Consider the following 26,901-nt stretch of genomic DNA (forward strand, 5'->3'; position numbering starts at 1 on the left):
CCAGCTTCTCTGCCATGACTAAGGAGATGCTTTCTCTGCAAGGAGTGTTTCCCAAAATTGTTTTTATTATGGACAGTTAATAAGGGACTTTTAGACACTGAGTTCAGTGCCCTGCAAACTGGACCACTTAAAACACCTCCTCTCCACACAGCACAGTTATGTTGCCTTCAGCCTGCAATATACTAGAGTCTAGCTGTGAAAAATGGAGAAAACAGCATGAATTTTATTGGGCTCCTGGTGAAAGAGTTTCCTATGTAGGTGATGCTTCAGGGTGTGAATGCATGTGAATGGAGACAGACTTGCCCAGGCTGGCTGTAACTTAAGCTCCAGGAAGGGGCAAGGGCAGTGCTTGCTCTTCCATAAGTGCTCACTCTTTTCCCTTTTTCCATCTCACCCAGACTGCTGGTGTCTGGACGGCTGGAGCAGCAAACAGCTGGAAAGTGGGACAGCCAGGCTCCCGTGGGCACTCCTGAAGCAGCCTGTTCTGGCCTTCACAGGGTGCTGGATGGCCTTCATCACCCAAAAACACTCACTGCCACAGTGTCTCTGTTCCCCTCCTCTTGCCTCCTGTTTCCTCTATGACTCACCAAGCTGCAGTCAAGCGTGGCAGGAGTACCCCAGGTACATGCCAGGCTGAGCTGGACCCTCTCTGCTGATAGCCTTTTCCATGTAGGGATGACTTGTTTATACGGTATTTAAATATTGTTGTGCAATATCCAATGCAGGGATGGGGTGATGGGGGTTTCACGTGTTTTTAATCAGTTACTGAAGTGTTGCCAGGGAGAACAAGCTGCGAGTGCAGGTGCTGACCCTGATGGGCTTTTATGTGAGACCCAGCCCTGCTGGCTTCCTCAGCCCCACCACGCAGCTGCAGGAGCATACATTGGTGCTATAAAGAACCCGCTGCCTCCTGAGAGAGCAGAAGGCAGCTGGTGATAACTTTCTTTAGTTTATTTTCAGTTTACAGTGTGTGGCAAGTGGGGCCACAACCATGGAAATATAATTTCTGGGCCACTGTGGGTTTTGATTAGCTTTAGTAGATTGGATAAATTATTTTCCCTATATAACCATCTTCAGGAAGAGCATTGCAACCTGTCTGTCCTCCAGCACTTGCTGGTCTCCCTTTGGTGCTGTAAAACCTGAAAGCAGCCCCAGCATGGCCCATGAGCTCTCATCCATGTCATTAGGACACACTCAAGGTACGATAGGGAAGCTGGCCAGGATAGAGAGCAAAGGGCCAGAAGGAAGCTCAGCAAAGGCAGTGCTGAGACCTCCCCTCCAGCATGCGGTACTGTGGATCCAGAGACACTTTTGCACATCTCCTCAGACTTCAGTCTGTGCTGAGCAGTAACTCAGAATGGGCTGTCTGCTCCCCAAACCATTGAGAAACCTACCTTAAAAATGCCCAGATGGTGAAGCAGCAGAAATATTAAAACAACACATGGTGCTTTATTAGGGCAGCTCTTTTACTCCAGGTTTTTTTCCCAGGCCATGGATGGAGAGGACTGTCTGCGTGCACTTTAAGCAGCTAATGGTTCTGACCTTGAGGACCCTTCCTTATGAATTTGTTTTTTTCTTCTCCTAATAGTTTGGGCTTTTGTAAGGTTTTGGGGGGTTTTTGCCTCAGGAATTTAAAATAAGACCTTTTGTTATGCCAGATTTTTTTCCTTTAATTGATTTCCTAGGAGAACACAGGGAAATCTGGATCTGTGATTACAACAGTTCTGTTGTGTCTGATTTATTATGGAACAATCCTCAAACAGCGTGACTGCTGCTCCACATGTGAGAAACTATTATTGGCATAAAGAAAAAGAGTCTTGTCTGATGGTTCTCTTTCCCTCAGATCTACTTATTAAAGAAACCCAAAACAAACAGATAAACTCTTAAGTACTCATTAAATTTGTAGTTACATTTAGTAGTGTATCTGTAAGGACTTAAACCACACTAGTCTTCACAACTTTACTACCTCTTTCTCCACAAGGAAACAATTCACAGGGTTGAATTTCTCATTGATTATTCCTTATCTTACTACTTTTAGACCTTTTCTTACCCTCTATGTGCCTGGAAAACAACCTAAAAGAAATCCTTTCTGATTTAAGGGATGGCAAGTGAAAGACATCTTTCTAATCTTTATGTGTCTTTTTCTATAGTTGGGATATATTACACAGAAAAATGTATATTCAAACTACCCCCAAATTTGTTGTTTCTTGTGGTGCAGCCAGTGTGGCTGTGAATGGAATGGCACATTTTGCTGCTCACAGGTGGAGCAGGACTGTGCATACACTGTAGTAGTAGATTCAACCACAGGAACTTGATCTTGTATCTGAGCCCTCAGTGAGGACAGCAGCACACTTCTGCTCCAACCCCTGATCTTTACCAAATGGCCACTCAAAAGCACTAAAATTATTTTCACTGCATTTCACATGAGCATGGGATCAAGGTTTTTAAAAAATGCCCCTGGACACACAATGTTCAGAGAAGAAATGGGCATGCCCAAACTCTAATGGAATATTTTATTGCTGGACTATCATAAAAATCTCCAAAAGGTAGTTTTGAGTACTTTTAAATTTTCAGATGTGTGCAAGTTGAATGAATGAGAACAGGGGAACTGCAGGAGGGGTAAAAGATGGTTTTTGAAATATAATGTTACTTGGGAGAACATGTATTCAAATACATCTCACTTTCTTCTGTGTCCACCATATTAATGGTTTATTAATGGTTTACAATAATGCTCTCTATGCATCTATGCAAATACTTGAAGAATACAATTAATTGTGCCTTTTGCCTGGTTTTAATAAATTTGTTGGTTGTCATAAACAAATACTCTTTCACTGTGTGCGATTTCATTACCTCAGTTCAAATCTTCATTCTCTGTGTGGCATTTCTCCAGAGACGGCAGGACTGCTGGAGGAATGGCTTTTATGAAATGCAGTCAGTGAGGAAAGATGAGTCCCATTTACAGTCCTTTTATAAAATGCATAAAGCGTTACACTGATTAGGATGCTAAAACCAAAGATAGAGTGAGTCACTTGGATTATTTTCTGCCACCAAAGGAGGTCGCTGCTCTGCTCCAGATGCTCTTTCTGCTGTACTCAGCTGTTCCTCAGCCTGTTTATCCTTTAGAGCTACTCCAGTAAGATAAGGGTAATCATTAAAAACTTTCAGATCCACTTGCAACTGTTATCTTGCTTTTTGTTTTTTAGAAAATAACCTTTATTTCACTTTCCACTTTTGAAAAAAAAAAAGTACTGAAATGTTATTAAGATAAGAGTTTGTATAGTCCTGTCTCCTGCAACCCCAAGTTGCATTTGCTCAGTGATGCTCAGAGCCAGGTATAACCAGGTGAGCATCTTAGACAGCATCAGTGTGTGCTGTGGTCCAGAGATAACCCAGGCAGGGCTGCCTCTGGACCGAGCCAGCTCAGGCTTCGCTGCTCCCTGTTTGGGATTTGATGTCAGCAAATGAACTGCAGTCTCCCTGTAAGACACAACAGCAAGGTGGCAAAAAACATTTTAACTGCAGTAACACCTTCCTTTTTCACCTTCCAGCTCAAAATGTTGTTTCTCCAATCCCTTCATCCTCATCAGTGATACAAATCCAAGGGGGTTTTGAAGATGAGCCATGAGCAAAAGTCCAGGTATACTATACTGAGAGAGATGCACAGGGATGAATGGGACTGCTCTGGGATAAACTGCATCCCTGCAGCTCTGCAGAGCATCACCCACATATACCTGTCTGCCTTTTAATACACAGCTCATCCCGCTTTCTAAACAACAACAACAAAAAGCTTTGGGGTTTAAATGATACAGGACAGGCCATGGGGCTCAAAGAGTTGGGGAGGCCTGCCAAGGTCAAGGTATTTCCTAAGAAAAAAATATTTAACATTTACAGCCACTTTGTCTTTCAGACTGAAAAGATTTTCACAAGCAGTCTTGGGGATGGTGGCAGTGTTTCCCTTGACATGGAGTTTATCCTTTCAGAGTTCCCCAGCCTGAGCAAGGGCTGCCCCTTGCTTGTGTGAGGTCTGGATCATGCCCAGCAAATTCACCAATCACATCAGCATGGCCTGGGCACCATGGCTACTGAGTTAAAAAAAAACAAAACCAAATAAAATAACCAAACAAAACTCCCATAAAAAATAATTAACACTGTGTTGAAGGGAAACTCCTGGACCTCACAGAAAAACAAAAGTTGAAAGAGATTTCTCTGCCACAGTCCAAAAACACTTCATGAATTGGGTCCAGCCACTGAGCCCCAGTGAATGCCTATTCCAAAATTCACCATGTTTTGCCCATATTCACCAATATTCTTGTCCCATTATTTGCAGAGCAAGTGATTAAACATGGATAAGTAGAGTCTGAATAGCAAGCATGCACCGCTCAGTCCTTGTCTCTCACCTCCACTTGAGATACTGGTGTGTATATTAGAGTTCATGCCAGTGCCTAGAAAGGAAAAAAAAAGACAAAATACATGAATCAATGACTCAGTCAAGGCCTGGAAATAAAGACATCAGTGGCCACCCAAGGGGAAGGAGTTCAAGAGTAAACATTAGCCCTGCCAAGAATAAGAGGAAGGGGCCCTGGAGAGGAGATTTCTCCCAGGACTATCATGTTTCAGGAGGATTTTTGTTTTCAATCGCTGCATGTATTAAGGCACAGTGAGGATTAAACATACCCCTCGCTGCCACACCATGACAGAGATCCCATCCAAAAGCCTGGATAAGACAAGCTGTGGATAAGACACTTTTGGTTTTCTTTTCTGCTTTTCCTGCTTTAAATTGCTCACTGTCAGCAGAAATATTAACACCAACCGATTCACCCAACCTCCAGTCCCTCACATATAATGCACTAGGAGAGCATGAATACTTTGGGTTTATCCTCTGGGGCAATGCTGGAGTTGTCCACCTCTATCAGGATGTTCTTATCATCTCTGGTGACCGGCACTTGCTGTTCATTCTGGAGGACTTGTGGTAGATTCCCTAAACTGACATCCATGTCTTTGAAGGCATGGAGTAAAAACACCCCCAAAATGATGGTGAGGAAGCCACAAACTGTCCCAATGATGTCAATTACAGTCATGGCGACCCACTCCTTAAAGAGGATGATGGAAGTTGTGATGACGATGGTGGTGAACAGCACGTAGTAGATGGGAAACACCAAAGAGGTGTTGAAAATGTCCAGAGACTTGTTGAGGTAGTTAATCTGTGTAGTGACAGATGCCACCAGTGTGATGACCAGGATCCACGTCAGTGGGTGCTGCAGCACAGGCCGGCCAGCAAAGAAACCCTTGATGGCAATTCCCAAGCCCTTGACTGAGGACACAGAGAAGGCACCAATAACGGAGCAGATGGTGAGGTAGACAAGGATGTTGCTCTGGCCATAACGGGGGGCGAGGTAGATGATCAACAGGAAGCAGAGAGCCAAGAGGATCGCAGCATAAGCGAGGAAACCTGGAAGAGGGAGAGATGAACTCAAAACTGAGCAGTGGGCACAGGGAGCAGTATGCACTGCCCAGCCCTGGGAGGAAAACCCGGCCTCCTGCCTACCTGGCTCCTTCAACTTGGAAGTCATTTCATCCAGAGTGGTGACTTCCTCATCCTCTGGAGCATGGATCACCATCACAGTGCTGCCCACCAGGCTCAGCAGGCAGCCCAGCTTCCCCAGCAGGTTGAGCCGCTCTCCAAGCAAATATGAAGACAGGATGGCACTGATGAGACAAAAACATCAGCTGGTGCCTTACAGTCCTTTAAAGAAGGAAGAGCAGCTAAAATAAAGAATGCTGTTGTGTGATACAAGGACACAAATTTGGCGTAAATTAGTTGGATTCCAGTGTGCTAATACACAATCACATTGTGTCTACTGACAGCTGAACCTGCAGAGGTGCAGATGTGACCTGTAGATCACAGCTCTTGTCTTAGCAAGGTGCAAAAATGCTGAATGTATTAACGCATCCTCAGAAATATTTTCAGGGTCTACAGAATCCTTCATGAGCTGCAGGGCATTATGGAGCTTTTAGTGCTCAAAGAAACTACTTCAAGGACCAGTGTGACACAGAAAAAGCCCTGACCCTCACAACAAAAGAGTCACATGAATTTTAACTAATTCAGAAAAACTGTTAAGCCTCAGAGAAATTCAGAAAGTGCTGAGGCTACAGATAATTCTCCAGAAGTATCTAGTTTTTGTCCATAAAAATTTGAGACGACACCAGGAACAGTCCTAACTCTCACTTTGCTTATGAATTTCACAATAACAGTCTTTCTATAAAATCTTCAGTACCCAGAGTCATGTATTTTTAAAAATAACAAAATGAAATAGAGTTCCAGTCCTTTTGTCAACAGCCAGATGTATAAAACCCCACAACATCAGAGTGCCCTAAAAGCCGAGAAAATAAAAGGCAAGTGAGGCACAGTTTCAAAACAAGCCTGATATTCTCTGCCCTTTTAGATTTTAGTACTGTTGATTACAAGATCAAAACAAAACAAAACAATACAATCTCCAGTTGGCAAAAGAGCTGGGATAAGGAAGGAAGTAATGCTGATATTTGCAATAATTTAATCTCTAGTGTATGTGGCTGCTATCCACATGTAACATTTCCAGAAAAGCCAACTACTTAATTCAATGGTTCCCAAATGATTCCCCCTAAAGGACAATAACCATTAAAGTATTTTTTAGAAAACACTGAGACATTTCTTCCTCTCGGCAGAATAAATCATATTGGCATCACTTCAAGTCTTTCTATCTTTACAAGACAAACAGGCAAAAAAATGAAAAAAGGCAAATTGCAAACTATAGACACAAAAATCACCTTATGAGAACGCTCAGAGCCCCCAGAGGCGTGACAATCGTTGCAGGAGCAAAGGCATAGGCAGCAAAGTTGGCAGCTTCCCCTCCACCCACTAAACAAACACAAGAAAAATAAATACCGGTGAGTTACAGAGTACATTTTATGTTCTCTTGTGGGCTTGAAACCACTAAGACATGAGTTGGAGAGTGTGTTTTATGATGGGGGTTTCATGCTGCAGCTAAAAAGTGAGTGAAAATCTATTGCAAATGAACACAAGCAGAGAAGCACCCCTGGAGCTTTGCAGCCACACTGGCAAGGGCTGGGGGAGCCTGGGCTTGGCCATGGCAGGGCTGACCCATGTGAACTCACTAAACCCTCCAGCCCAGCCAGGCAGCTGCTGTGTTTGGGTGTTAATGAGGGAGAGGGGCAGCTGTGGGAGCCCCAGTGCTGGGAGGCTGCTCCTCACCTTCACAGTGTGTCCCTGGGGCTGTGTTGTCCTCTCTGGCTGAGCTGTCTTTGTCCACAAGAAGTGAGGACTGTGCTCACTCACAGGAGCTGCAAGGGCAGAGCAAGGTGGGGACACCTTGAGCTGCTGCTGAAGTGAGAGCCAGAAAAGAGGGCTCTGAAAAACCCTCTTGTGAAATCTGCTGGTCTCTGTACAGCTCTGAGCCCAATTTGAAGACATATTGTAAGGCTGTAGCATGAAAGAAAGGTTTTAAGGTTTGCTCCAAGGGAAAGCAAGCTTTGCTCAAGAAAGGAGCTGCTCCCAATAACTCCTTGTTATCTCCCTGTGCCTCAGCAGGAACCCTTCCCTGAGCCCCCAGGCACTCGCAGGAGGCTGTTTGCCCTGTGCCTGGTACACAGCAGACCTGCCAGCTGCCTTATTAAAACCTGGCTTTTCATGCTTTTGATCAGGTAAAACTGAGCTAGCCAGTCCTACCAGCCCTGCAGGAGGAGAGAGAGATCCTGCATGGCTCACTGCCTCTCCTCTCCTTGGGGTACCTCTGCTGAGGATGGGGGAACTCAACAGAAAATGGGTTTTAAGCCATGAGACAGCTTGTTCTGCACCTCAGTCACAGGGACAGACCCTGGAGAAGCTTAAAATCCAAAGAGTTTCTACTTACTGGTTAACAAGCCAGCCCACCAGAGCCAGTCCTTTAGGTAGCCATGGCCTCCATCACCTGAGGAAGAAAGCAGGAATTAACAACCACGTTCATCAGAATGAGATGAGAAATGTCCCTTTGGAGAGGGATAAATTGCAAGGTGAAGGCCCCCTGTGTCCTGTCCCAGAAGCTCTCAGCCCCTTTTGTGTTTGTATTGCAGGGCCTCAGCATGAACCACGAGAAAACCCAATGTTAACTTTATATGGAGGAGCCATTATGTGACTGAGCATTTCTGATGAAAAATAATTCCTGGCACTGAAGCTACTAAATGAAAGAAAATGTGATATAAATAAGGAAGAATGGACATACTGTGTTGGGAACTAATCCAGCTCTGTCCTGACCCACAAGCTGTTAGACATAAGGAGCTTAAGCCTGCTGACACTGTGAACCCTGATTTTGCTGGGTCACAGAGAGCCCATGGTTTTGACAAATCTGACCTGACTGGAGCTGTCAGTGACAGCAGTGTTTGACCTGCCTTGGAGAAAAGTGATGTTCTCAGATAGAAGGGGTGATACCCTGGGACTGACAGATTAGAGGGTGACATAGGACAAGGGGGAATGAAGAGCTGAACAAGACTTCAGGACACAGGAAAAATTTTTTGCTATAATTCAGCCTCTTCTTGTTCCTCAAAAAGTTCACAAATGTTGAAGTTCAAATGTTATGCTTTGGTATTCCTCAGAAATTGCTGGTTTATTTGTTTTGTTTGGTTTTTTTTTCTTGGTTGGGTTTTTTCTCAAGAACTCTTTTTGTCAGCTGCAGTTTACTGTCATTAATCTTTAATTTCTTCTTAAACATTCTGAAAAATAGGGAGGGATTTGCTCATTCTGAAAAATAGGGAGGGGTTTCACTCACTTAGCTCTGTTGTGGGAAGGCATAATGGAGGAAAGGACCAGAGACACCTTCTGCAGTTGAAGCAGTATTTCTGATTTTTCATTGTGCAAATATAATTCCAAAATGCAAATATTGTGCAAATATAATTCCAAAAAGAAAAACCATGTGTGTTCAGCAGCTGCACATGGGCAGACAAAGGGCAGAGGATGGAGTTGGACTGGAGACTGGCCTGTGGCACAGGTGCTGTTGGCAGCTTTGCTCGTTGACTCTGGGCAGTGACTTCATCATTCCCTCCCTCTGTATGTTCCCACAGGGGGACACAATAAAATAAGGATGGTGGTATTTACTTCCTCTGAAAAATTATTTAAGAATTATTCCTAGGCCAGACCTTGGGAGCAGTAGTATTTTAATTATCATTACTTTGTTTTGTAGTTATGCAAGTAGGTCAGCTGCCAGGTAGGACTTACACTGCTGCTAGAGCACATGTTTGCAATGCTGATGGGATATGTCCAATTCCACAGTGCAACTCTGCTGTAGGCAGTGCTCCTTCACCACTGCCCATCTATAAACACACCCTTCACCCTAAGAGCCTGGTGCTGGAGGAAAGTTATCTGCAGGCTGTTAAGCAACATACCTCAGAAGGAACCCTTCTGAAACCACAAGCAGAGCTCACCCAAAGTGCTGGCGTGCAGTCCTGCATTTACACATGGCATGTACTAATTAAAGCACATGGGGCCTTGTCTCGGTGACTTGGTGGCAAAGCTGCCTAGTGCATCAATAAGAGCAAGAGTGGGGTCATGGTTCTGTGCTGTTCTGCTCCAGTCTGTGACACGGTGATGACTTGCAGTTTTGTGGGAAGGGGCCCATCTCACAGAGCTTTCAGCACTCTGCTTTCTCCTGGCCTCTCTCTTTCCCATGCAAGAACTGTGATGCATAGGTACAGTTCTGGTGGGGCACCTCTGATTGCACAGGGTACATCTCTTGCTATTTGGAGTGCCAGACAAAGGAATGCTGCTTTTAGCTGAGCTCTTCTACTGCAGGGCTCTGCAAATTACATCCTTTCCAATGCAGTGCTCTGTAAATTAGCTCCTCAGCTCCTGCACAGCACTGCTGTCTTGGTTTCACACATAAAAATGCATTCACAAAATTTATTTATATTATTACTTATTTGCATTGCTGACAGAAGATGGACTGTACTCAGAGGTGTTCTCTTTCCTTATGAGTGCTGAAGTTTGGATGATGTGTGTGTTTCTGGGAAGAGGTGGACATCACCCCTCCTTCTCACCTCCTCCACCCCGAAACAAGCCTTACCTGCCCTGGTGCCTCCCTTCTCCACCAGCCGTAGCAGACCCTTCTTCTTGAGGATGACACTGCTTCCGATGAGGAAGCTGGAGAAGACAGCCAAGCCCAGGCCAATGTAGAATCCATAATTGCTTTGTAACCCAATTATCCAGGAATCATCTGAAGTCCCATTGTCCTGGACAGAGTCAGCTAGGTCAGCATTGCTGATCACTTGGCACACAACCCGGTGGGAAAGGCATGAAAGGGTGACCAGAGACCCTGTGAGACCACAGTGGAGATAAAACAGCAAATTACTGACATGACTATGAACAGTGTCTGTATTGCCCTTGGACTCACGCAGGTGTCCCCCTGAACAACCATCTGTGCTGTCACCCTAACAGCACATACCCATCAGCTCTCAAAAGTTCAGGACAACTCTTTACTCACATATGAAAATGGCAAGGTGAGTGACAGATTTATGGCCTGCAGTTCAAGCATCTCTTTGACACTGAATGCATTGACCAGTTACACACAGAACTGGAAGATCACTAATAACACAATTTGACTTTGCAAATATATATGCCAGAGTATCTCCACCAAACTCTGATGTTATGGGGTTGAACTATGCATTATCAACACTCAGCCTTGTTGATTCAAAGGTTATGGTGCTTGCCAGCCAACCAATCCTTACATCTGCCAGCTCATCTGCAGCTTATAACTTTGGGTTTGATGTGGAGTAATGCCAGCACTTTGTAACCATGCATCTGTTCCAGCTCTGTGTACTGAGCTATGTCATAAGACAACAACAGGTTTGTCTCAGACGAAAGTTTCATCTCTATGTTGCCTCTGCTATTTAATGGTTTTATTCTACCTATTTGTAGAGTGCCTGAGTGCTCCTAAAGCAAACCCAGTCCTGCCAGTGCTGAAGGACTGAGAGCAGTCACGATTTTCTGCTGTTAATACCAAGAACCTTATAGCCCTGTGTCTCTGGCCAAGGTGTGGGTGGGAAAATTGCTGAGTTTCTTCCACCCCTGACACTCCTACCACACCCAGAAATCTATTGCAATCTGCACCCTGAGTGTAGTAAAGACAGTGTGACTGTGACCGTGGGGAACAGAGCAGCCAGGTGGAGTGTCACAAAAGTCCCTTTGTAGTAAAATACTTCAATTTTCCACCTGAACTCATATAGGAAATACGGAGCAAGTATTTGTGTCTCTGCAGGCAGGGGTATGCAATGACTGAACCGCTCCCAGCACTGCTGGCAGCCTGGGCATGGGTCCTACATTTTTCCTGAACCAGGAGGCTGGCTTAGAACTTCTGCAGCTGCAACCACTAGCCCTGGCACACATAGCAGAGGTTTTGGATTTGAACTGGAAATAAACTTTTTTCCAAAGGAAAAAGTTCCAGTGACTTTCCAGATGAATTTCCAAAGGTTCTCTAACAGCATTTTTTTCCTAATAGAAAAACACCTTTGATCGTGGAAACAGATCCTAGGAGATATGGGAGGAACTTGCCTCCTTCTCCAGGTGAAAATCTCCACAATGGGCACAGGGCAGAGGGATGGGGTGATCACTGACTGGATTAGTTAAAGGATTTTAAAGGACTAAAACCCCAAGTCGGGATTTCGTGTGCTGTAAGGCTGGCGGAGCTCGGCGCTGGCTGCTCGCAGCGCAGGCTGTGCGGCTCAAGTTTTCCCATTCCTACAGACTTAAAAAAAAAAAAGGACAGGAAATCCCAAACCCAGGAAACAGAGCAGCGACAGAGGACAGGCCCAAAGTCGGGGCGGGGGTGGTTTTTTGGAGGGTAAGGCCAGGGGTGCCGCGGGCTCAGCCCCTTCCCGAACCTGTCCCGCCGCTGCCCAGGGCCGGTCCCGCTCCCCCCGGGGCTGCACCCACCGTTGTTGCAGCTGCTGTTCGTCTCCAGCCGCTCCATCGCCTCCGTGCTCCGGACGCTCAGTGCATCCCGAGGGCAGAACCGGGCAGGCGGGGCTGAGCAGGGCCGGGCTGCCGGCACACCTGTGCCCGCCCGGCTCCTCCTCCGGGACGGGTCGGCCTCTCCATGGGCTCGGGCATCGATAGAAGTGCCCGGGCGAGCTTTCCCGCCACCGGTTCCCGCGGCCGTTGAGCCCCATCCCCCATACTCGTGCCCCGCCTGCCCGGGGTGCGGTGGCAGCAAGTCGGGGTGTCTGTTCCTTCCCACCGATCCGGAATGAGCCTTCTGCAGCAGCCCGGGCAGGGGTTTCTCCTCTGGAGGGTGTTTTCCTTGTTGCAGCGGTAGGAGAAGGTGCAGTGGCAGCCTGGGGGTGTCTTGAGGGTGTACGAGCCCCGGCGCAGGGTCAGGGCATCCCTGTGTGCGCCGAGAGGGTCGCGCCAGAGCTGCCAAGCCGAGGGCTTTAAAGATGTGCAGGGTGTGGTGGAACAGAAATTAAAGGTGAACAAGACAAATGTTAGTGGCAGTGTTAGATTAATGGTTGGACTCGTGAGCTTAGAGGTGCTTTCCAACCTGAAAGTTTTGGGCCCCACAATAAGGATATAAAGCTGTTAGCATTCAAAGAAGACGAAGATGATGACGGGTCTAGCCTGGAGGAGACTCATCAGCTCCCCCTCCCCCGGCAGCCGAAGCCCCTCTTGCTGATAGTAGTGTGTACATTACAGAGTGGGTCGCACACCAGTGTGTTTTGCCTCCATCCCCACCCACCTCTGCCGACCTCCCTTCCTGCGTTTGTGCTCAGTGCCCGTGTGTACACAGAAACCGACAAAAGGCCTTTCGGTGCCGTTAGCCAGGGTTTGCTGCAGGTCAGCAGAGATAAGTAAAACCAATCGTAAAACAATAGTTTATCTTCAGCAAGCCAGCATTTATAGGTAGAAATAGTCATAATGCAATATAAAGATGCAAGATTTGCAGGATCTGAACCCATCTGAAAAATTCCTTTTCCTTTTCCCCTATAGAATAGATTATCTGTTACAACAGAAATTGCCCATAGACCATCAGGCTGCAACATTACTATCACCTGATGGTTCCTTCACTCAGCACCTGATCCTATCCCTGAGCAACTGTTTTCTCCAGTAAATGTAATGCTCAAGTGCTTTGTGAGTCATCTGATTTTAATCAGGTCTGTTCATCCATCACCGTCCTGCAGGTCACTGGCTGGCAGAGACTGTGCCAGCCAAATACCATGTCCTCCCCTTTATCACAGAGCACTTGGTAATCAATCCAAATCATTTGGCAGCAGGTTTTGAAGTAGGAAATTAAACATGTGCTAATTTATCAGTGTTCTGGGAGCATCTTCTGCTGCTGTTATATATTAGGCAGGCAAAAGGGGCAAGGCAGTGATCACAGGATTTGGCCTCTATTTAGTAAATTTACTCACTGGTGCTAATTAAGAACTATTCATGCAATGTGTGAATATGAAGGTGGTTGCAGAAACCAATGTGATGGTGGAGCGGAGTGTTTGCAGCGCTGACTGCACTGGCTGGGGAATTTGTGTCCCCTGTCCCTTCATGGGCTGCCCCACCTGTTTGCCCTGGTGCTTGGGGCACTGTGGGGCTCTCCCCTTTGCTGGATCTTTTCCAACACCCTGAGGTCTTGCTCATATCTAGGGAGTCCTAATTATGATGTGATTATTGGCAGTTAAACTCTCTCCCAAATAATTTCCAAGCTTTTGTGGGTGAGTGTTGTTATCTATGTAGAGCACAGTTGCCCACTGAGCACAAAGAGGTGGAGGGACGGAACAAATTTTTGTGGAAGAGATCTGGGATTAAAATAATCCTTTTGGTCATGGTAAAGCCTCATACATTACTGCCACAGCATGGTGCAGTTAAAAGCAATAGGCATTTTGGGCCACAGCTTTAGCTTCCCCTGTCAGCTGATTTCCTGAAGGAAAAGGTTAATGTGACCACTTGCATGTGTGCTTATGTACTCCCCTTCATCCCCAAAGATACTTGATGCCATGGGCCACTTTTGCCAGATTTTACAAGGGGTGAGACCTCCAAAATAAGACATTTTAAGTTCTGGGAAGAAAGTCATGATGGGGAAGAAGTCCCAAAGGGAGGGGACACTGCAGTGTGAGCTGGCTCTATCAGACATCAGGGAAGGAGCATGACTAGTTCTCACCACTGTGGGAGAAACTTCAGTCAGATCTTGTAATCAACCACAGAGGCAAATGTGTCACATATTGCTTTCTCTTTGGTGCAGGGGCCATGAGGTGCAGTAAGTCACAGAGTTACAGGAGTTTCATTTGATGGATTTACCAAAGCTGTGTATGGCAATATAGGAGTTAAAAGCCAGGTAGGATTGGGATGGAATTGCCTTCTATGCTCAGTCAAGGGCAAGTTGAGACTGATAACAATAAAGCAGGGAGGCAGCCAATGCCTCTTTTATTGCTTCATATCCTCATTTTAATGGGAAGGCTGTAATTAAGGGAATTCAGCTCCAAGCTATGACCTAACTGGTTGATACTCCCATCAGATGTTGCCTTAAAAATAACTCATCAGAAATCAGGGAGCCTTCCTTAGCAGTTCATCTTCTAACAATGCAGTTCCTCCTGAAATACTGGTTTCCAGGAGAAAAGACTTGACTGGAATCCAGGGAGCAGAGTAAGACAGCTTTGCATGAAAATAACCCCTTTAGCAACATCAGAAGGCTTTTTTTCCCCCTGCTCTTGTATGCTCATCTCTTCTGGTCTGAAAAAATGTTGGAAAAATACTGGGTATAAATTGTCCTGTGTTAAAAATAATGGTGGAAGTATCCTGCTAAGTATCCTGCCCTTGGATGTCTGCTAGGCATGGTTCCTGTGGAAACATTCTGAACAGAGTTGAAATATTCTGCTCTGGTTTTGTGTAGTTTTAGGGCTCCAAGGAGCCTTTTGCTGCTTCAAAGAGAGGGTAAATCCTTTTCCTGGAAATGACCTGATAGTGTAGGGGTTAAAGGAATTGCCTGCTGTTGGATGATTGCAGCACTACTTGAAAAGATGCTGAAAGCTTGAAAGACTGAAGTTTGTTGAGCAGACAGCTTTTAATTCAGCCTATATCAAGGTAACCGTGTCTGCAGTGGCTGAGTCTGACATTTGGTACAAGAGTTTAGACAATGCTAACAGGGAGAGTTCCCAAGCCTGTCACACCCATGGTGGGATCCCACCCTTGTGGTACTGCCTCCGCGTGCCAGTGCACATACCTGTGGGTCTGTGCTGAGGGGCTGCTGAGTGATGCAGGGTCATGAGGCTGTAAAACACACCCCAGCTCCTTTCTCCCAGGGTTGTTAAATATTTCATCCAGGTCAGTCCAGTGATCCAGGTCACTGTGGCCCCATAAAGCATGTAGGTTATCAGAACAGGAGTGGTGGGTTGGTCATGAATGGGAGCTGGTGCTCAATGGGCATCAGAGGCCTTGAGGCACTGGAGCAGCAGTGGGTGCCATGAGGTGAAGTGACATGCAATCAGCAGATCGTTTGTTTAGACTCCTTATCTGCCAGGCGTTTGCATCAGAGCTCTAAATCAAGCAAAACTAGATATGAAAGGCACTCCTGGCTTGCAGAGGGGGTCACAGAAAGGGTATTTTTGTTAAGCTTTTGAAAGAATAAAACAATCATTAATGAACTGTTCTTCAAATTTGTGGTGTGCCTTTAATCTGAAGATGTAAACATATTTAGGAACACTAGGAAGATGATGTGGGCTTGAATCTTTGATTCCAGTCCCTTGGGGTTGGTTGTTCAAAATTTAGAGTCTTGGACCCTGACACTCAAAGCAAGAATTGCTTCTGGCTCCACGTGAACTCTCAGCACTTAAGTCTGGTGTGAGAACTGAGGTGTTCATGAGACAGCAGCTAAAATTTGTTAAAAAAAAAAAAGAAATCCTGATTGAAGAAAGAATGAAACCCAAATAACCCGCTCAGTGTCAGTGGCCAAGGCAGGAAGAAAGTCCTGCTCTCCTCTCTGCCATTCCCTGCTGCATGTTGAAATCAGTAAACATTGGGCAACTTTCAACCCATCGGGCAAACAGTCCTGCACCACAGGATGTTACCTCCAAAGCTGCAACACATCCTGACAAAGCACATTGGAAAGATGAACAGAGCTGCCTGCTCATGGTGTAAAGCTCACTTCCAAATTTATCTGAAGAATCATTGCATTTCTATTCCTCTTAAGCTAGGAAGCTGTTCCCATGAGGAACCTTTGGAAGAAGCTACGAAATGGAACATCAGTTACACTGTTTAGTCTAGACCTGAGCACAGGAGCTCCCACTCCCATAGATTCATGTCAGTTGTTTCACCCTAATTCCTCAGCTCCCACATCTTTTTCCCTCAGTTCCCACTGCTCCTTCTGCAATCAACAACCGCAGCTGCTCCTTGGATGTTTCTAATACAAAACTAGGAATGGTTTCAAGTGGAAATTTGGGAAAATAATAGCAAGGAGAGTTTCCTGGAATAAAAAAGGCCCCTGTGAAGTTGACAAGGCTGTGATAATGAGAGGAAATTAGCTCCTCAGTTTAGCTTTGTTTTGAGTACAGCCTGTCAAATTCTATAAAAATTATATAAATTTCCCTCCACTAGTCACCTCATAATAAAACAAGTTTTCATATAAATATTTTTTATGCAAGGAAGTTTTTCTTAAAAATCATTAACTTTTTCATAGGAAAATATGTCTGTTTTGGTGTTGGCCACGAAGCCTCATTTTTTTTCTTTTATTTTGACAAAACCTCGTCATTTTTATCAACTTAGCGTTTCCTTTGTGCCAGGTGCAAATGGAGGACCTCCCCATATAAACAGACATCACAGCAATGATGACACCACAAAATAAAGTCTGCCCATTTCATGAATGAGCCCAATTTTTATTTCTCTTCATCACAAAAGTCATCCCAGTTGTACACACTGTTGGTTGCTGTGTTATGGGACATATCACCAGGTACCAGATGCTTTACTCTTGCAGAAGCACTTCTAATGGAGATGGAAGCTTCTGTTAGCTGTATTTCAGAACAACAGCAAAAAATACAAAACCAAAATATCATCTTCAGCTGCATAGCAAATATGGATCAAAAATTTAACACTGTATTGGATCACAAGCGTAAATATACCTCACCATAAATAAAATTCATTGTACAAAATAACTCAAGCAGCTTTTCATACAAATATGGTACATTTGACAATAGTTTTTGAGAATATTTTCTTGTTTTTTTTACACCCTCAATTCTTTTTTCTTTTGTTCTCAAACACACATAACCTACTGGACTGGAGTAATGCAGGAGCAAAAGGACTGACATTGTTCAATGCTACTAAGTGCTGTCAGAGTTTAAAAGGAAAACCATTGAAGTGCTGAGCTTGAATTAAGTTTGCTTCCCCTTTCTGTTGTAGCATTGAAAGTCGTGTAGCATCATCCCAGAAAAACATGTGCACAGCCAATCATCATCATCATCATCATCATCATCATCATTGCTAGGCTTTGCAAATTAAGATTTTAGGAAGGGCTCTCCCCATGTGGGTATAATCTTCAAGCCTGTGCAGTGGATTTTTTAGGTGAGGCACAGCATGCGCAGAACTGGCCTCACCCTTTAACTTTTAAGGTTCATCTGCCCCAGCCGAGTGAGCTTGGACAGTGACAGTGACGTCCTCAGGACTAGAACCTACAGCCCCCGGTATTCCCAGGAGGTCTCCCATCCAAGTACCAACCAGGGCTGGCCCTGCTGAGCTTCCAAGGGTGGCATTTAACTGTGCACTGCCAATAGTCACATCTTATACTAGCAAAGCCAGAGGGAACATTAAAATAACCTGGTCTGACTTCATTCATGGCATAGACCATCCTTTCTCTCCCCTGTAATTCCTGTATTCAGCCAACAACTTGTCTTTGAAGTAGACATTCCAAGTGGTGGCTGGTAAATCCCAGGAATTTTGCAGACTACTTCAGCATAAGCAGGAAAATGTAGGTTAAAAAAAGCAAGTCCATGGTTAGTGGACTTGGAATTATTCAGACAAGGGTCAGCATTTCTGTAGATAAAGAACATTAGGGGTCTGCAGATTATAAAATGCTTAAAACTATATGATTGGAGCATATCTGTAAGAAAGACATCCAGATTGGCAGAAAGTCTGCAAGTGTGGAGAATATGCCCATGGCAATCTGTTACTATTTAGCCCTGCTGTCATAAATTTGCTCCCTATTTCCATTAACAATGATAACCTTAAAAAAATGATAGGAGGAAAAAACCCATGGTCATGGAGCTGTTTAAAGACCTAATCCTGGACCTCTTTCTCATACACAGTGAAGGAGGATGACAGAATTGAAGCAAAAGACTGTTTGAACCTTTGAGATAACCAAAAGATAGTAACATAAAATCTCAGAAATTAAGACTGTAAAATTATTCCTAGCTGGTATCTCATACTACTTGAGCAACAAGGCAAAACATCTGCATACACTCTACAGTCAAAACACTACAATTTGTTTATGCACTTTGACATTTTGCTCAAAACATTTAATCTCTTTGAAGGGATTTTGCAGTTTTGTCAACAAATCCAAGGGTAACCAATAGATTTCATCTACCTGTTCTTTCAAGTATGTGCAACCATATTTTACAGAGATTCAGGGAATTATTATAGCAAAACTACAGCAAAAGAATGCAAAGAGATTTACAGGTTTAGGTGAAGTATCTCATGATTCATGTCAGACTTAAAGAGATGAAACCAGCCATTTAAATTCATCTTACTATATCCAATTTTGTAGGTAGCTGAGACTGGGTAATTTGGTACAGTTCAACCTTTTGTAGCAACCTCTTGTTCATGCTAGTTTCTGAAAAGACTCCAACATCCCATAATATGTCAGATGCAGTAGGACATTTAATTTGTGCTGTGCCTAGAGGTGGCTCTGAGAGCTGGATGGGGACTTGTGCCACCTTTTCAGTAACACTTTCATACCAAAATAACAAGCATTTACTATTTAGGTCAGGAAAAATAAGATCTTTTTTGGATCTATCTTCCTTTTGTCTTGTTTTCCACAAAAAATAAAGCGCTTGATTCTCCTCTTCCTTTTAAAAATATATGTGTTTAAATATCCTCACTCTAGTAGTGTAGAAGTGTTGGAATATGATGGAAAACCAGAGCTGACATCCTTAGTGGAAGAGTAAATAAAGAGCCCTGTAGTGTCAGCAAGTCCCAGATGCTCTTCCTCACAACACGGAGGAAACAACTTGCCTTATTGGGCTGGGTCCCTCCCTGCCACTCTGAGATTTCAGCCAGACTTCCTGAGATTTCATTTTACTTTCAGATTATTGTGCTACACAATTTCCTCCCTGCAGTTGAAAGGTCTGTCTCAGTAATTAATGGAAACTCAAGGTGTGAAAATGTCCAGCACTTGTCATGTGTGGGGTATTTATTGATTAGCAAGGGATTAGGTGATGAATGTCTGAGAGAACAAATTCATCCCACCCAGCAAGATCTCCTCTTGCCAATAGTACTTGGCTAGCTGTTGTTTCCTAAGACAAAATACTCCAGCTCGGACATTGTTACTAATTAATTCTATGTTCCCTCTGAGAGAATAAATGCCCAGGCTCTGACTTGCAACATCTGTAACAGCATGCAGTTTACAAGGCATGATGAAAGGCATGAAAGGAATATATATTTCACATCTGTATAGTGTCACAGCAATTATCTGCTGTGACCAGGTTAAAGCTGAGGAAACATTGCAGTGGTGAGGCTGGGATCATTTTCTCTTGGAGGATATGGTTTGATCTCCTTGAACTTCAAGCACTAGCTTTATCATCACTCCAATGACACTACTGAGGGGAAGCAGAGAAGACCATCAGTTATGAAATCCTTGAAGTTCCACCTGAATTTGTTCTCATTATCCAGGGATCTTAGAATAGCTGAGTGGGAAAAGGAAACAGACTCCCGTGTTCCCTCTGAAAGCATTTAAACTTAAAAAATCCTTGGTATTTTTTAATGCTTCTTCTATATTTTATCTCTTCTAAACAATTACATCATTACTGAGTGATGAGAAGTTTCCTAAGCCCTGCTGATAGTCACCATTCTCTGAAGAAAGTTTCTGTGCCACCAGGAATTTGTCTAAATCAAGGGAAAATAGGCCTGAACATACACAGACTATGCACCCCAGCTCTCATCCTTGCTCGAAGATCAAAGATCCCATATGTTCAAGGTATCTACACTTGCATCCTGTCAGGACCAGTGATTATTTCCACCCAAATTAATGTGTTCTCAAGAGCACATTCACATGAATGCAGCCTCTTCAGTCCATAGGAAATCTGGTTTAGTCCATGGAAGGTGTGTCTTCAAGGGAGAATCTCTGCATTAAAATGAATGGATGTCCCATAGCAGGGAAAAAGCCAGGCCATTTCCTCTTTCCCCAGCTCTCTGAAGTGCTGAGGAGTTATTCAGTGACTACATCACTGCTATTCTGAAGCCCAAGTGCCAAAGCTCCCTCTCAGAAATGCTGGAGAGGCCAACAATGTGGCAGAGTGCTCAGCCCAGCCTGGGGCACACAGCCATCCATGACCACCCTGGCAGGGCTCCTCTGCACCAAACGCTTGATCCTCAGGGCGCTGCCATGGGTAACATCCTGCCTTCCTCCCTTCTTCCCCTCAAAGTGAATCAGGGACTTATCTTCAGATGCTCCTGCTCAGTGGTTGGTGGCACAAGTCACTGAGGGTGTTGATTTGTCCCAGTGCTCCTGCGGTGGGAGCAGGTTCCCGGTGCTGTGGAAGCGTGGAACTCTTCCACAAGGACCCCCATGTGTGGGGTGAAGTATGGCTTCAGAGTGATGTGTTGGACTGAGTGAATCACAGGGAAAAACCAGACCACTTCATGGAATAAAAGCACATTTTGCCCACCCACCCACACCCACCCCCAAGTCCGAAAGCTACAAGTAAAACCGATCACAGGGATGGTACAGAGGAACATGCACTCAAACGGGGCCGAGGGGAAGATGCGTCCTCAGGTGTAGAGGCAGACCCAGCATCACTTCATTGCCAGGTCTCACACCAAGTTTACCCCTCCCAGCTGGTTTGGGTTCAGTCCCTTCTCCCTTCCCAACCCACGTGGTGTCTGTGTCCACACTAGCAGGTAGTGGCCAGCGACTGGTGGATGGGGGGCTGGAAGCAGCGCACGTGCTCCACTGTGGAACTGTCTGTTTCCACTGACTTCATGTACTTGTTTAGGATGGCAAAAATCTCGTTGTTCAGGATCTGATACTTCCTGATCCTGTCGGCCATCTTCTTCAAGGGCTGGAGGGATGGTGAGGGAGAAAAACAGTAGATGAAGAGTCTTACGTCATCTGATCAGCTAGAAAGTAGCAATACCTCTGTCCTGCTGTTGGAAACCTCTGCTGAAGCACAGCAGCTCTAACACGTGTTACTGTTCCACTTAGCACTTCCCGGGGACCGGTGACTCGCTTCATTATAGGGTTTGATGACTCAAGCCAGAGCATTAACAAGATCAGTGAGTGGTCCTAAGTTAACTGTTCCAAAGTCTAGATTCCCAGCTGCTTATTGGTAAAGTCACCAAGACCACAAGATGGTTGCTGGAAATACCAGCTCCTCAGATCCTGCCTCCCTACCACAGGAAGAAGGGAAAAGCTTTGGGAGAAAACGGATTTGATTTTCAAGCCAATTAAACCCTTGGTCTCTCTGCTGAGATACCAGATGAAAACCTTAGAGTGAATGTGTCCAGTTTAATGATTTTAACACTGGGCATGGTTGTAATTGATGAGTTTGGACAAAGCAAGACAGAAAACAGAGAAGTGTGCTAGTTCAGGTCCTTTGGGAACTCAGCCTTCAACTTACCACATTCTTTATGATTTCATCCTTCCCATCCTGCCTCTGCACCTTCAGCAGATGGTAGCAGAAGTCAAAGAGGTCAAAGCGCCGTTGCTGTCCAAGGAGAACAATAATAGAGCAACCTGCCCAGTTCAGACCATCTCCAAAGCACTGCCTGGAGGGAGGACAGGGAGATGGGGTGGGGAGAGATGACAGAATAGAGTCAGGCAAGAGAAGTACTATGGCACCAGGAACTTTCTTTGGTGAATTAGGAAAATCACATTCAGCCCTGCTCCTAGAAAGCGGGCGGGTATACACCTAGAGAAACTCAATTCATGCAGAATTACAGCCAGGCCAGGCTGTGCAGGGTGAATCACAAGGTGAGACAGCTGAGGACCTGCTCTTGGGTTGTTGGCCCATTTACTGATCTCCTTGAGGCGTGTCCCTTTACCTTGTTCTTTTCTCCAGCTGTTCTGATAGAAAGCTCTCTGAGCATCAGTTTATATCCATGCACAGCAAGATCAAGGACTCACATTCCCCCTCTACCTCCACAGTCACCACAGTGAAAGGTGCCTCAGGGCTTGCTGGCCCCAGTGGCTCATGAGCAGCATGGCAGAGCCATCCCTGGACACTCACTCTGCAGTGAACTCGTTGGTGCCCACGGGGATGCAGTACACGAACTGCATGGCGCTCCAGAGCCGGTGGAACTCCACGCACTCGTCCACGTGCATGACTCCGTTGGTTGGTGGTGGCCCACGCCAGATGGGGTCCTGCAGGTAACTCCGGATCCGCGTCAGGATCACCTCGAACATGGAGAGCCCACAACACAGCCGCTCCTTGGTCAGCAGGTCACCCTCCCGGGCGATGGCTATTTGCTGGGGAGGAGGACAACCAAAGAAACAGAAGTGATGATATGACATGGATGGACTGTCTTGCGGGACTTAACGCCTCCTGGTCTCTCCTTGGCTCTTTCAAAGTTAACACAGAGCCCGTGGAAGGCCCAACCTTACCTCTGATGGCTGCTCCCATGGCACTTCCCACCACAGAATGCTCATCCCTCAAACAGAAGAAGACTTAACATTGTGCTCAGTTATATTTTACCAACCTCAGTATCTTTTGAATAACTATGTACATCAGAAAACAAAAGGTGAAGGCAAAGCTCTGATCAGAAATACTGATCCTCAATTCTGCTAGCATGCTGTTCTGTCCTATTAGTGCTACTCCGCGCTGCTGGGTTTCATGTCACGATCTCTGCAGATTATGAAAATAAAATGGGAGAGAACAGGGACATTTTGCTTCAAAGGACATTGCCATCTTCTCCTTAAATTATAGATAGCCTATGGCTTACTTGATTTCTTTTGTAGTTAGGGTTAAAAAGCTCTGAGCAAGATGAGAAGTGATCAGAACCTTAATACTGGAAAAGCTGTGGTTTATAAGAAAATCTAATAATACTTTTTCCAGATATGGAAGTGTTGTAGAATTCCAAACTACAACAGGAAGCTTTACATGTATGGAGAATTTCTGTGACATCCTTGCTCAGATTAAGATATACAAATCTGGAATGGCTTCATTAGATGGATTATTTTGGCTTTTACACTAAAGGAAAAAGGAATCAGTTTTCATTTCATCCCCACTGCTCCCCCACAATAAAATATCTGGCAATTTTAAATAAGCAAGTAGAGCCTGTCCCTGGGAGCACTGACCCCCCCCAAGCTCACTGAGTGGGGCTGTGGTGCAAGCATGGGGGTCACTCACTGCTCTGGTATCCTTTTAGGTGCCCTATTTATTGCTGTTCCAGCTGCATGACTGACTTCTGTTTGCAGTGCTGCCAATAATAACGTGGGAAATGGGAGCTGAGTGCTGTCAGAGCCCTGCCCGTGGCTGTGGGAGGCTCTGGCTCTGCTGTGCACCCAGGAACGTGAGATGCAGCCCCGACCCCACAGGCAGAGCCTTTTACCCCTCTCACTTTTACCCCTCCCACCACTTTGACAGAGACACGCAGAGCAAGTGTGACATTTATTGAGACCCTGCCTATCCCACAGGACTTCCCGGAGCCTTAAGTAGTTTTTAAGCATTTGCTCCATTTTCAGCTGTTCTGTAATAAAAATGTTATCCCAATTAGGGTCATGATGGGGACTCAGAGCAGCTGGGACAAAGGGCAGGGACATGTCCTGGCCAGATGTTAAGAACATGAATTACACTTGGTTTACTTGGGTGATCTTCATTCCACTATGAAAAATGCATGAGTGTGCCTGCACCTCCCCCTGATATTATTTTATGCTGGTAGTAACTTAAAGTATTTTTAGTTTGATGTCTCTGGAAATTAGAAGCCTTACAATTCTTGCTTGTGTCACAATTTCAAGGATGTTCTGGGAACCTCAGCTCAATTAATGTTCAACTAATAGCAAATACCATGGGAAAGCTGTATGGGTGTGCAAAGGCCAGACTGGGTCCAAGATCCCTAAATCTGTTAAACACAGGAATGATATCACCAGTTCCATGGCATGCACCTGCATATGTTTGCTTACTAAGTAAAGATTTATTTTATCCAGCTTTTTCTTAGCTAAATGCTGTACGCTTTTCCTCTCCTCACCTGCTCCAAGCTCTTATGGCTACAGATCGTTTAATGAACCACTTTGACCCCCCTGGTCCTTTATGAATCCCAGCAAACAGCTGCTTCTGGATTTCCAAGGTAAAGCAATTATTTACAAGAAACTGGTGAGCTTGCCAGAACCCAAACCAAAACCCGCAGAGAGTGATAGATCCCCACTAACCCTGGCTCAGCCCCTTCACACTATGGAATTCTATGTAATGCATAGGGCCACCTTTTGGGAGAGACGTCTAGCAGGAAATGTCTGCTCAGATTCTGGACAATTGCTAAAAGGCATTTATGCATTTTGCAGGAAATACTCTGTATCGTCTGTGTCCAAAACTGCATTTCCAAAATGCATGTCCAAAACTGCGTAAGGAGCAAGCTTAGAAGCTATGGAGGCACCTATAGAAAGCAATTCTTGTGTTCATTTACGTTTGAGCTCAAAAAAAAAATCTGGTACCCAACTGTACCTGTGTGATGAATATGGGAGCAGTTTACAGAAAAATTACTTTTCAGTTGGACATGAAGTACCTTTTGTTTTCATCACCATTATAGCTATGGCAGGGAAAAGCAACGAGTGACTCTAATAGCAGATTTCAAAGATGATTTTGCATGGAAAGAAGGAAAGATAGAAAGACCAACACAAAGACACAAAAACACAGAGGTGAATTCTTTTTCTCGAGTGTCTCCTTTAACAGGAAGTGTCTTCAAAGTAACACAAAGCCCTCAGTTATCCAGCCAATTTCTTTGTTTCAGATGATTTCCAATGATGCAAAGTTCAAAATGTCCTTGGTTCAACAGAAAAACCCAAGAAAAAAGAATTAGCAACTTTCTGCCTGCCATAGATCTGTCACCTCCTACAGCTGAGTGTTCATTCCATTCCCTTGTCAGTACATTACAGAAAAAGGGTGTTGATTCATTTGATACTCTGAATGTTTTCTGCCCCATCAACTCCATTAAGTGGGCACTGGAAGTTTGATTATTACTATCAGTGGAGTTCAAATTTTGCCTGTTACATTGATCAGTCTACACACACATTTCTAACAGCATTCAGTTTCTGCACAAGGGATCTTTCCCAAGCTGAGACCCACGTCAAGAAGATACTTTAATGGAGCCATAATTTTAAGCATGTGCTGAAAGCTGTAAGCATGTGCTAAGAGGGAAACCATTCTCGGATGTATTCCTTGACAGGGATGAGCTTAAAAATGGACCACAATGCAGCCCTGAAATGGGATCCCCAAAAGTGATGGCAATTGATTAAGTTAGGGACAGCCCTGCAAAGTTTCCCCTCAAACCACTCCAGCAATTCTCCATCTTTTTAAAATGGAGGAGAGTTTTTCAGAGTTGTTCTGATTCAGAACTGGCTTCTAGCACACTTGCCTTACAGATCCCTGCCAGGTCTCTCGACCACAGGCAGCAACACAGCATCTCTGGACCTGCTCACAAATTTCCCTTCAAGGTGTCTGCTAAGGCAAGGATTCTGATTTGCTTGTCCAATTGGTGTTTTGGGGAAAAAAAAAATAAATGAAAAAAAAAAGGATCACTTTCTCAAGGCCAAACAGGCCATCTGGGGACTGCTACGAGTTTTCAACAGCCATCCCTTTCAATGAAATCCTTACCTGCGGAGTGCCCAGCCTCTCTATTAAGGGAACCAGGTGAAGAGGGGCATACTTGGCTTCGAGACGCTTCATGCGCACCTCCAAGCGTTCTCCTTCTGTCAAGCGAGCAGCAAACAGTGAAATGAGAGGAGGAAGTGGAGACCCGCAATTTCTGCTGAGTTTGCTCAGAGCTGCCCCCCAGCAACCATCCAAGGAGACTGTGGATCAGGGAGCCAAACCGCCAGCAATGAGGGAACCAGTGATGCAGAGAAGGGAGGGATGTGCCATTGCAGTCTCAGCAGCAGCTTTACCACACATGTCCAAAAGCATGTCCCTGTTACCGATCGCTTGGGATGGACATTTCATGCTGTCATTCTCCAAAGAGGCTGTGAAATGGCTTTAAAACCTGAAGGGAACCCCCAAACTGACTTGAGGTTTCAGGCTACAGGAAACACACCCTTGGCTTTTGTTTGCACCTGACATTTGGCTGTATCCACTTATCTGTTTGGAGGGGGAAACAGGGCTAGAACTAATCCTCAGCAGAAATGGGAGAGAACCAGCTTCTGGGCAGAGACCTCTGAGTCTGCCCACTGCTTCCCTCTCAGCTTCTTACCTTTGATGTAGACCCTGGGCAAAATATTTTGGAAGGGAGCAGCATGCAGCAAATCACAAACTTCTTCCTGGGACTGAGGCAGGAAGAAAGAAAGATAAAGTAAGTTAAAAAATATCTACAGGGGATGAGTGAATGGCTCAGGGGCCTGGGCAACACTACAACATTTCATGCCTACAGCACCTATTCAAATCCAACCCAGCTCAGTAGCAACTCCAACACTTTGAACCTAAATGAACTAACTGGACAAAATACCTGAACCTAAGCCAGGAAGTTTCCCTAACTCAAATAAGTTACTT

General features: G+C 45.0%; 3 protein-coding genes across 8 annotated transcripts in view; 1 reads left to right on the plus strand and 2 right to left on the minus strand.

Annotated features, from left to right (window-relative positions):
- The window catches only part of ADAM19 (ADAM metallopeptidase domain 19), a 34,287-nt gene extending 30,996 nt beyond the window's left edge, over nt 1-3,291 (plus strand). Inside the window, exon 23 of the mRNA XM_071569994.1 lies at nt 399-3,291. Coding sequence (XP_071426095.1) covers nt 399-473 — 75 coding nt within the window. The 3' untranslated portion in view covers nt 474-3,291. The remainder of the gene's footprint in view (nt 1-398) is intronic.
- Nucleotides 2,500-12,144, minus strand: NIPAL4 (NIPA like domain containing 4). Of its 2 annotated transcripts, XM_071569997.1 has the most exons (8): nt 11,954-12,144; nt 10,089-10,337; nt 7,908-7,964; nt 6,805-6,895; nt 5,546-5,706; nt 4,866-5,449; nt 4,398-4,442; nt 2,500-3,477 (listed from the first exon to the last, which is right to left on the minus strand). In XM_071569997.1, the coding sequence occupies exons 1-7, from the start codon at nt 11,988-11,990 to the stop codon at nt 4,431-4,433; spliced, it is 1,191 nt and encodes a 396-aa protein (XP_071426098.1). In that variant the 5' UTR covers nt 11,991-12,144; the 3' UTR covers nt 2,500-3,477; nt 4,398-4,430. The 2 variants fall into 2 exon arrangements, with proteins under 2 accessions (XP_071426098.1, XP_071426097.1); XM_071569996.1 differs by having other exon boundaries at nt 2,500-4,442.
- A 4,700-nt stretch (nt 12,145-16,844) lies between these two features.
- Nucleotides 16,845-26,901, minus strand: part of CYFIP2 (cytoplasmic FMR1 interacting protein 2) — a 52,872-nt gene continuing 42,815 nt past the window's right edge. For all 5 annotated transcript variants that reach the window (XM_071570630.1, XM_071570633.1, XM_071570632.1 and 2 more), the window contains exons 27-31: nt 26,606-26,678; nt 26,014-26,108; nt 22,438-22,676; nt 21,829-21,976; nt 16,845-21,270 (exon numbers count right to left, since the gene is read on the minus strand). In XM_071570630.1, coding sequence (XP_071426731.1) covers nt 21,103-21,270; nt 21,829-21,976; nt 22,438-22,676; nt 26,014-26,108; nt 26,606-26,678 — 723 coding nt within the window. In that variant the 3' untranslated portion in view covers nt 16,845-21,102. The remainder of the gene's footprint in view (nt 21,271-21,828; nt 21,977-22,437; nt 22,677-26,013; nt 26,109-26,605; nt 26,679-26,901) is intronic.

This window comes from Pithys albifrons, chromosome 15 (assembly GCF_047495875.1).
Source record: "Pithys albifrons albifrons isolate INPA30051 chromosome 15, PitAlb_v1, whole genome shotgun sequence".
Classification (NCBI taxonomy): domain Eukaryota; kingdom Metazoa; phylum Chordata; class Aves; order Passeriformes; family Thamnophilidae; genus Pithys; species Pithys albifrons.

Bases quoted from the DNA above. Each gene is read 5' to 3' on its own strand.
- NIPAL4 (XM_071569997.1), bottom strand. From the start codon at position 11,990: ATGGAGCGGCTGGAGACGAACAGCAGCTGCAACAACG. The intron at 10,338-11,953 runs GTGGGTGCAGCC...GTGGTCTCACAG, and splicing joins GAACAGCAGCTGCAACAACG to GGTCTCTGGTCACCCTTTCA. The intron at 5,450-5,545 runs GTAGGCAGGAGG...TCCCTCTTCCAG, and splicing joins TTCCAAGTTGAAGGAGCCAG to GTTTCCTCGCTTATGCTGCG.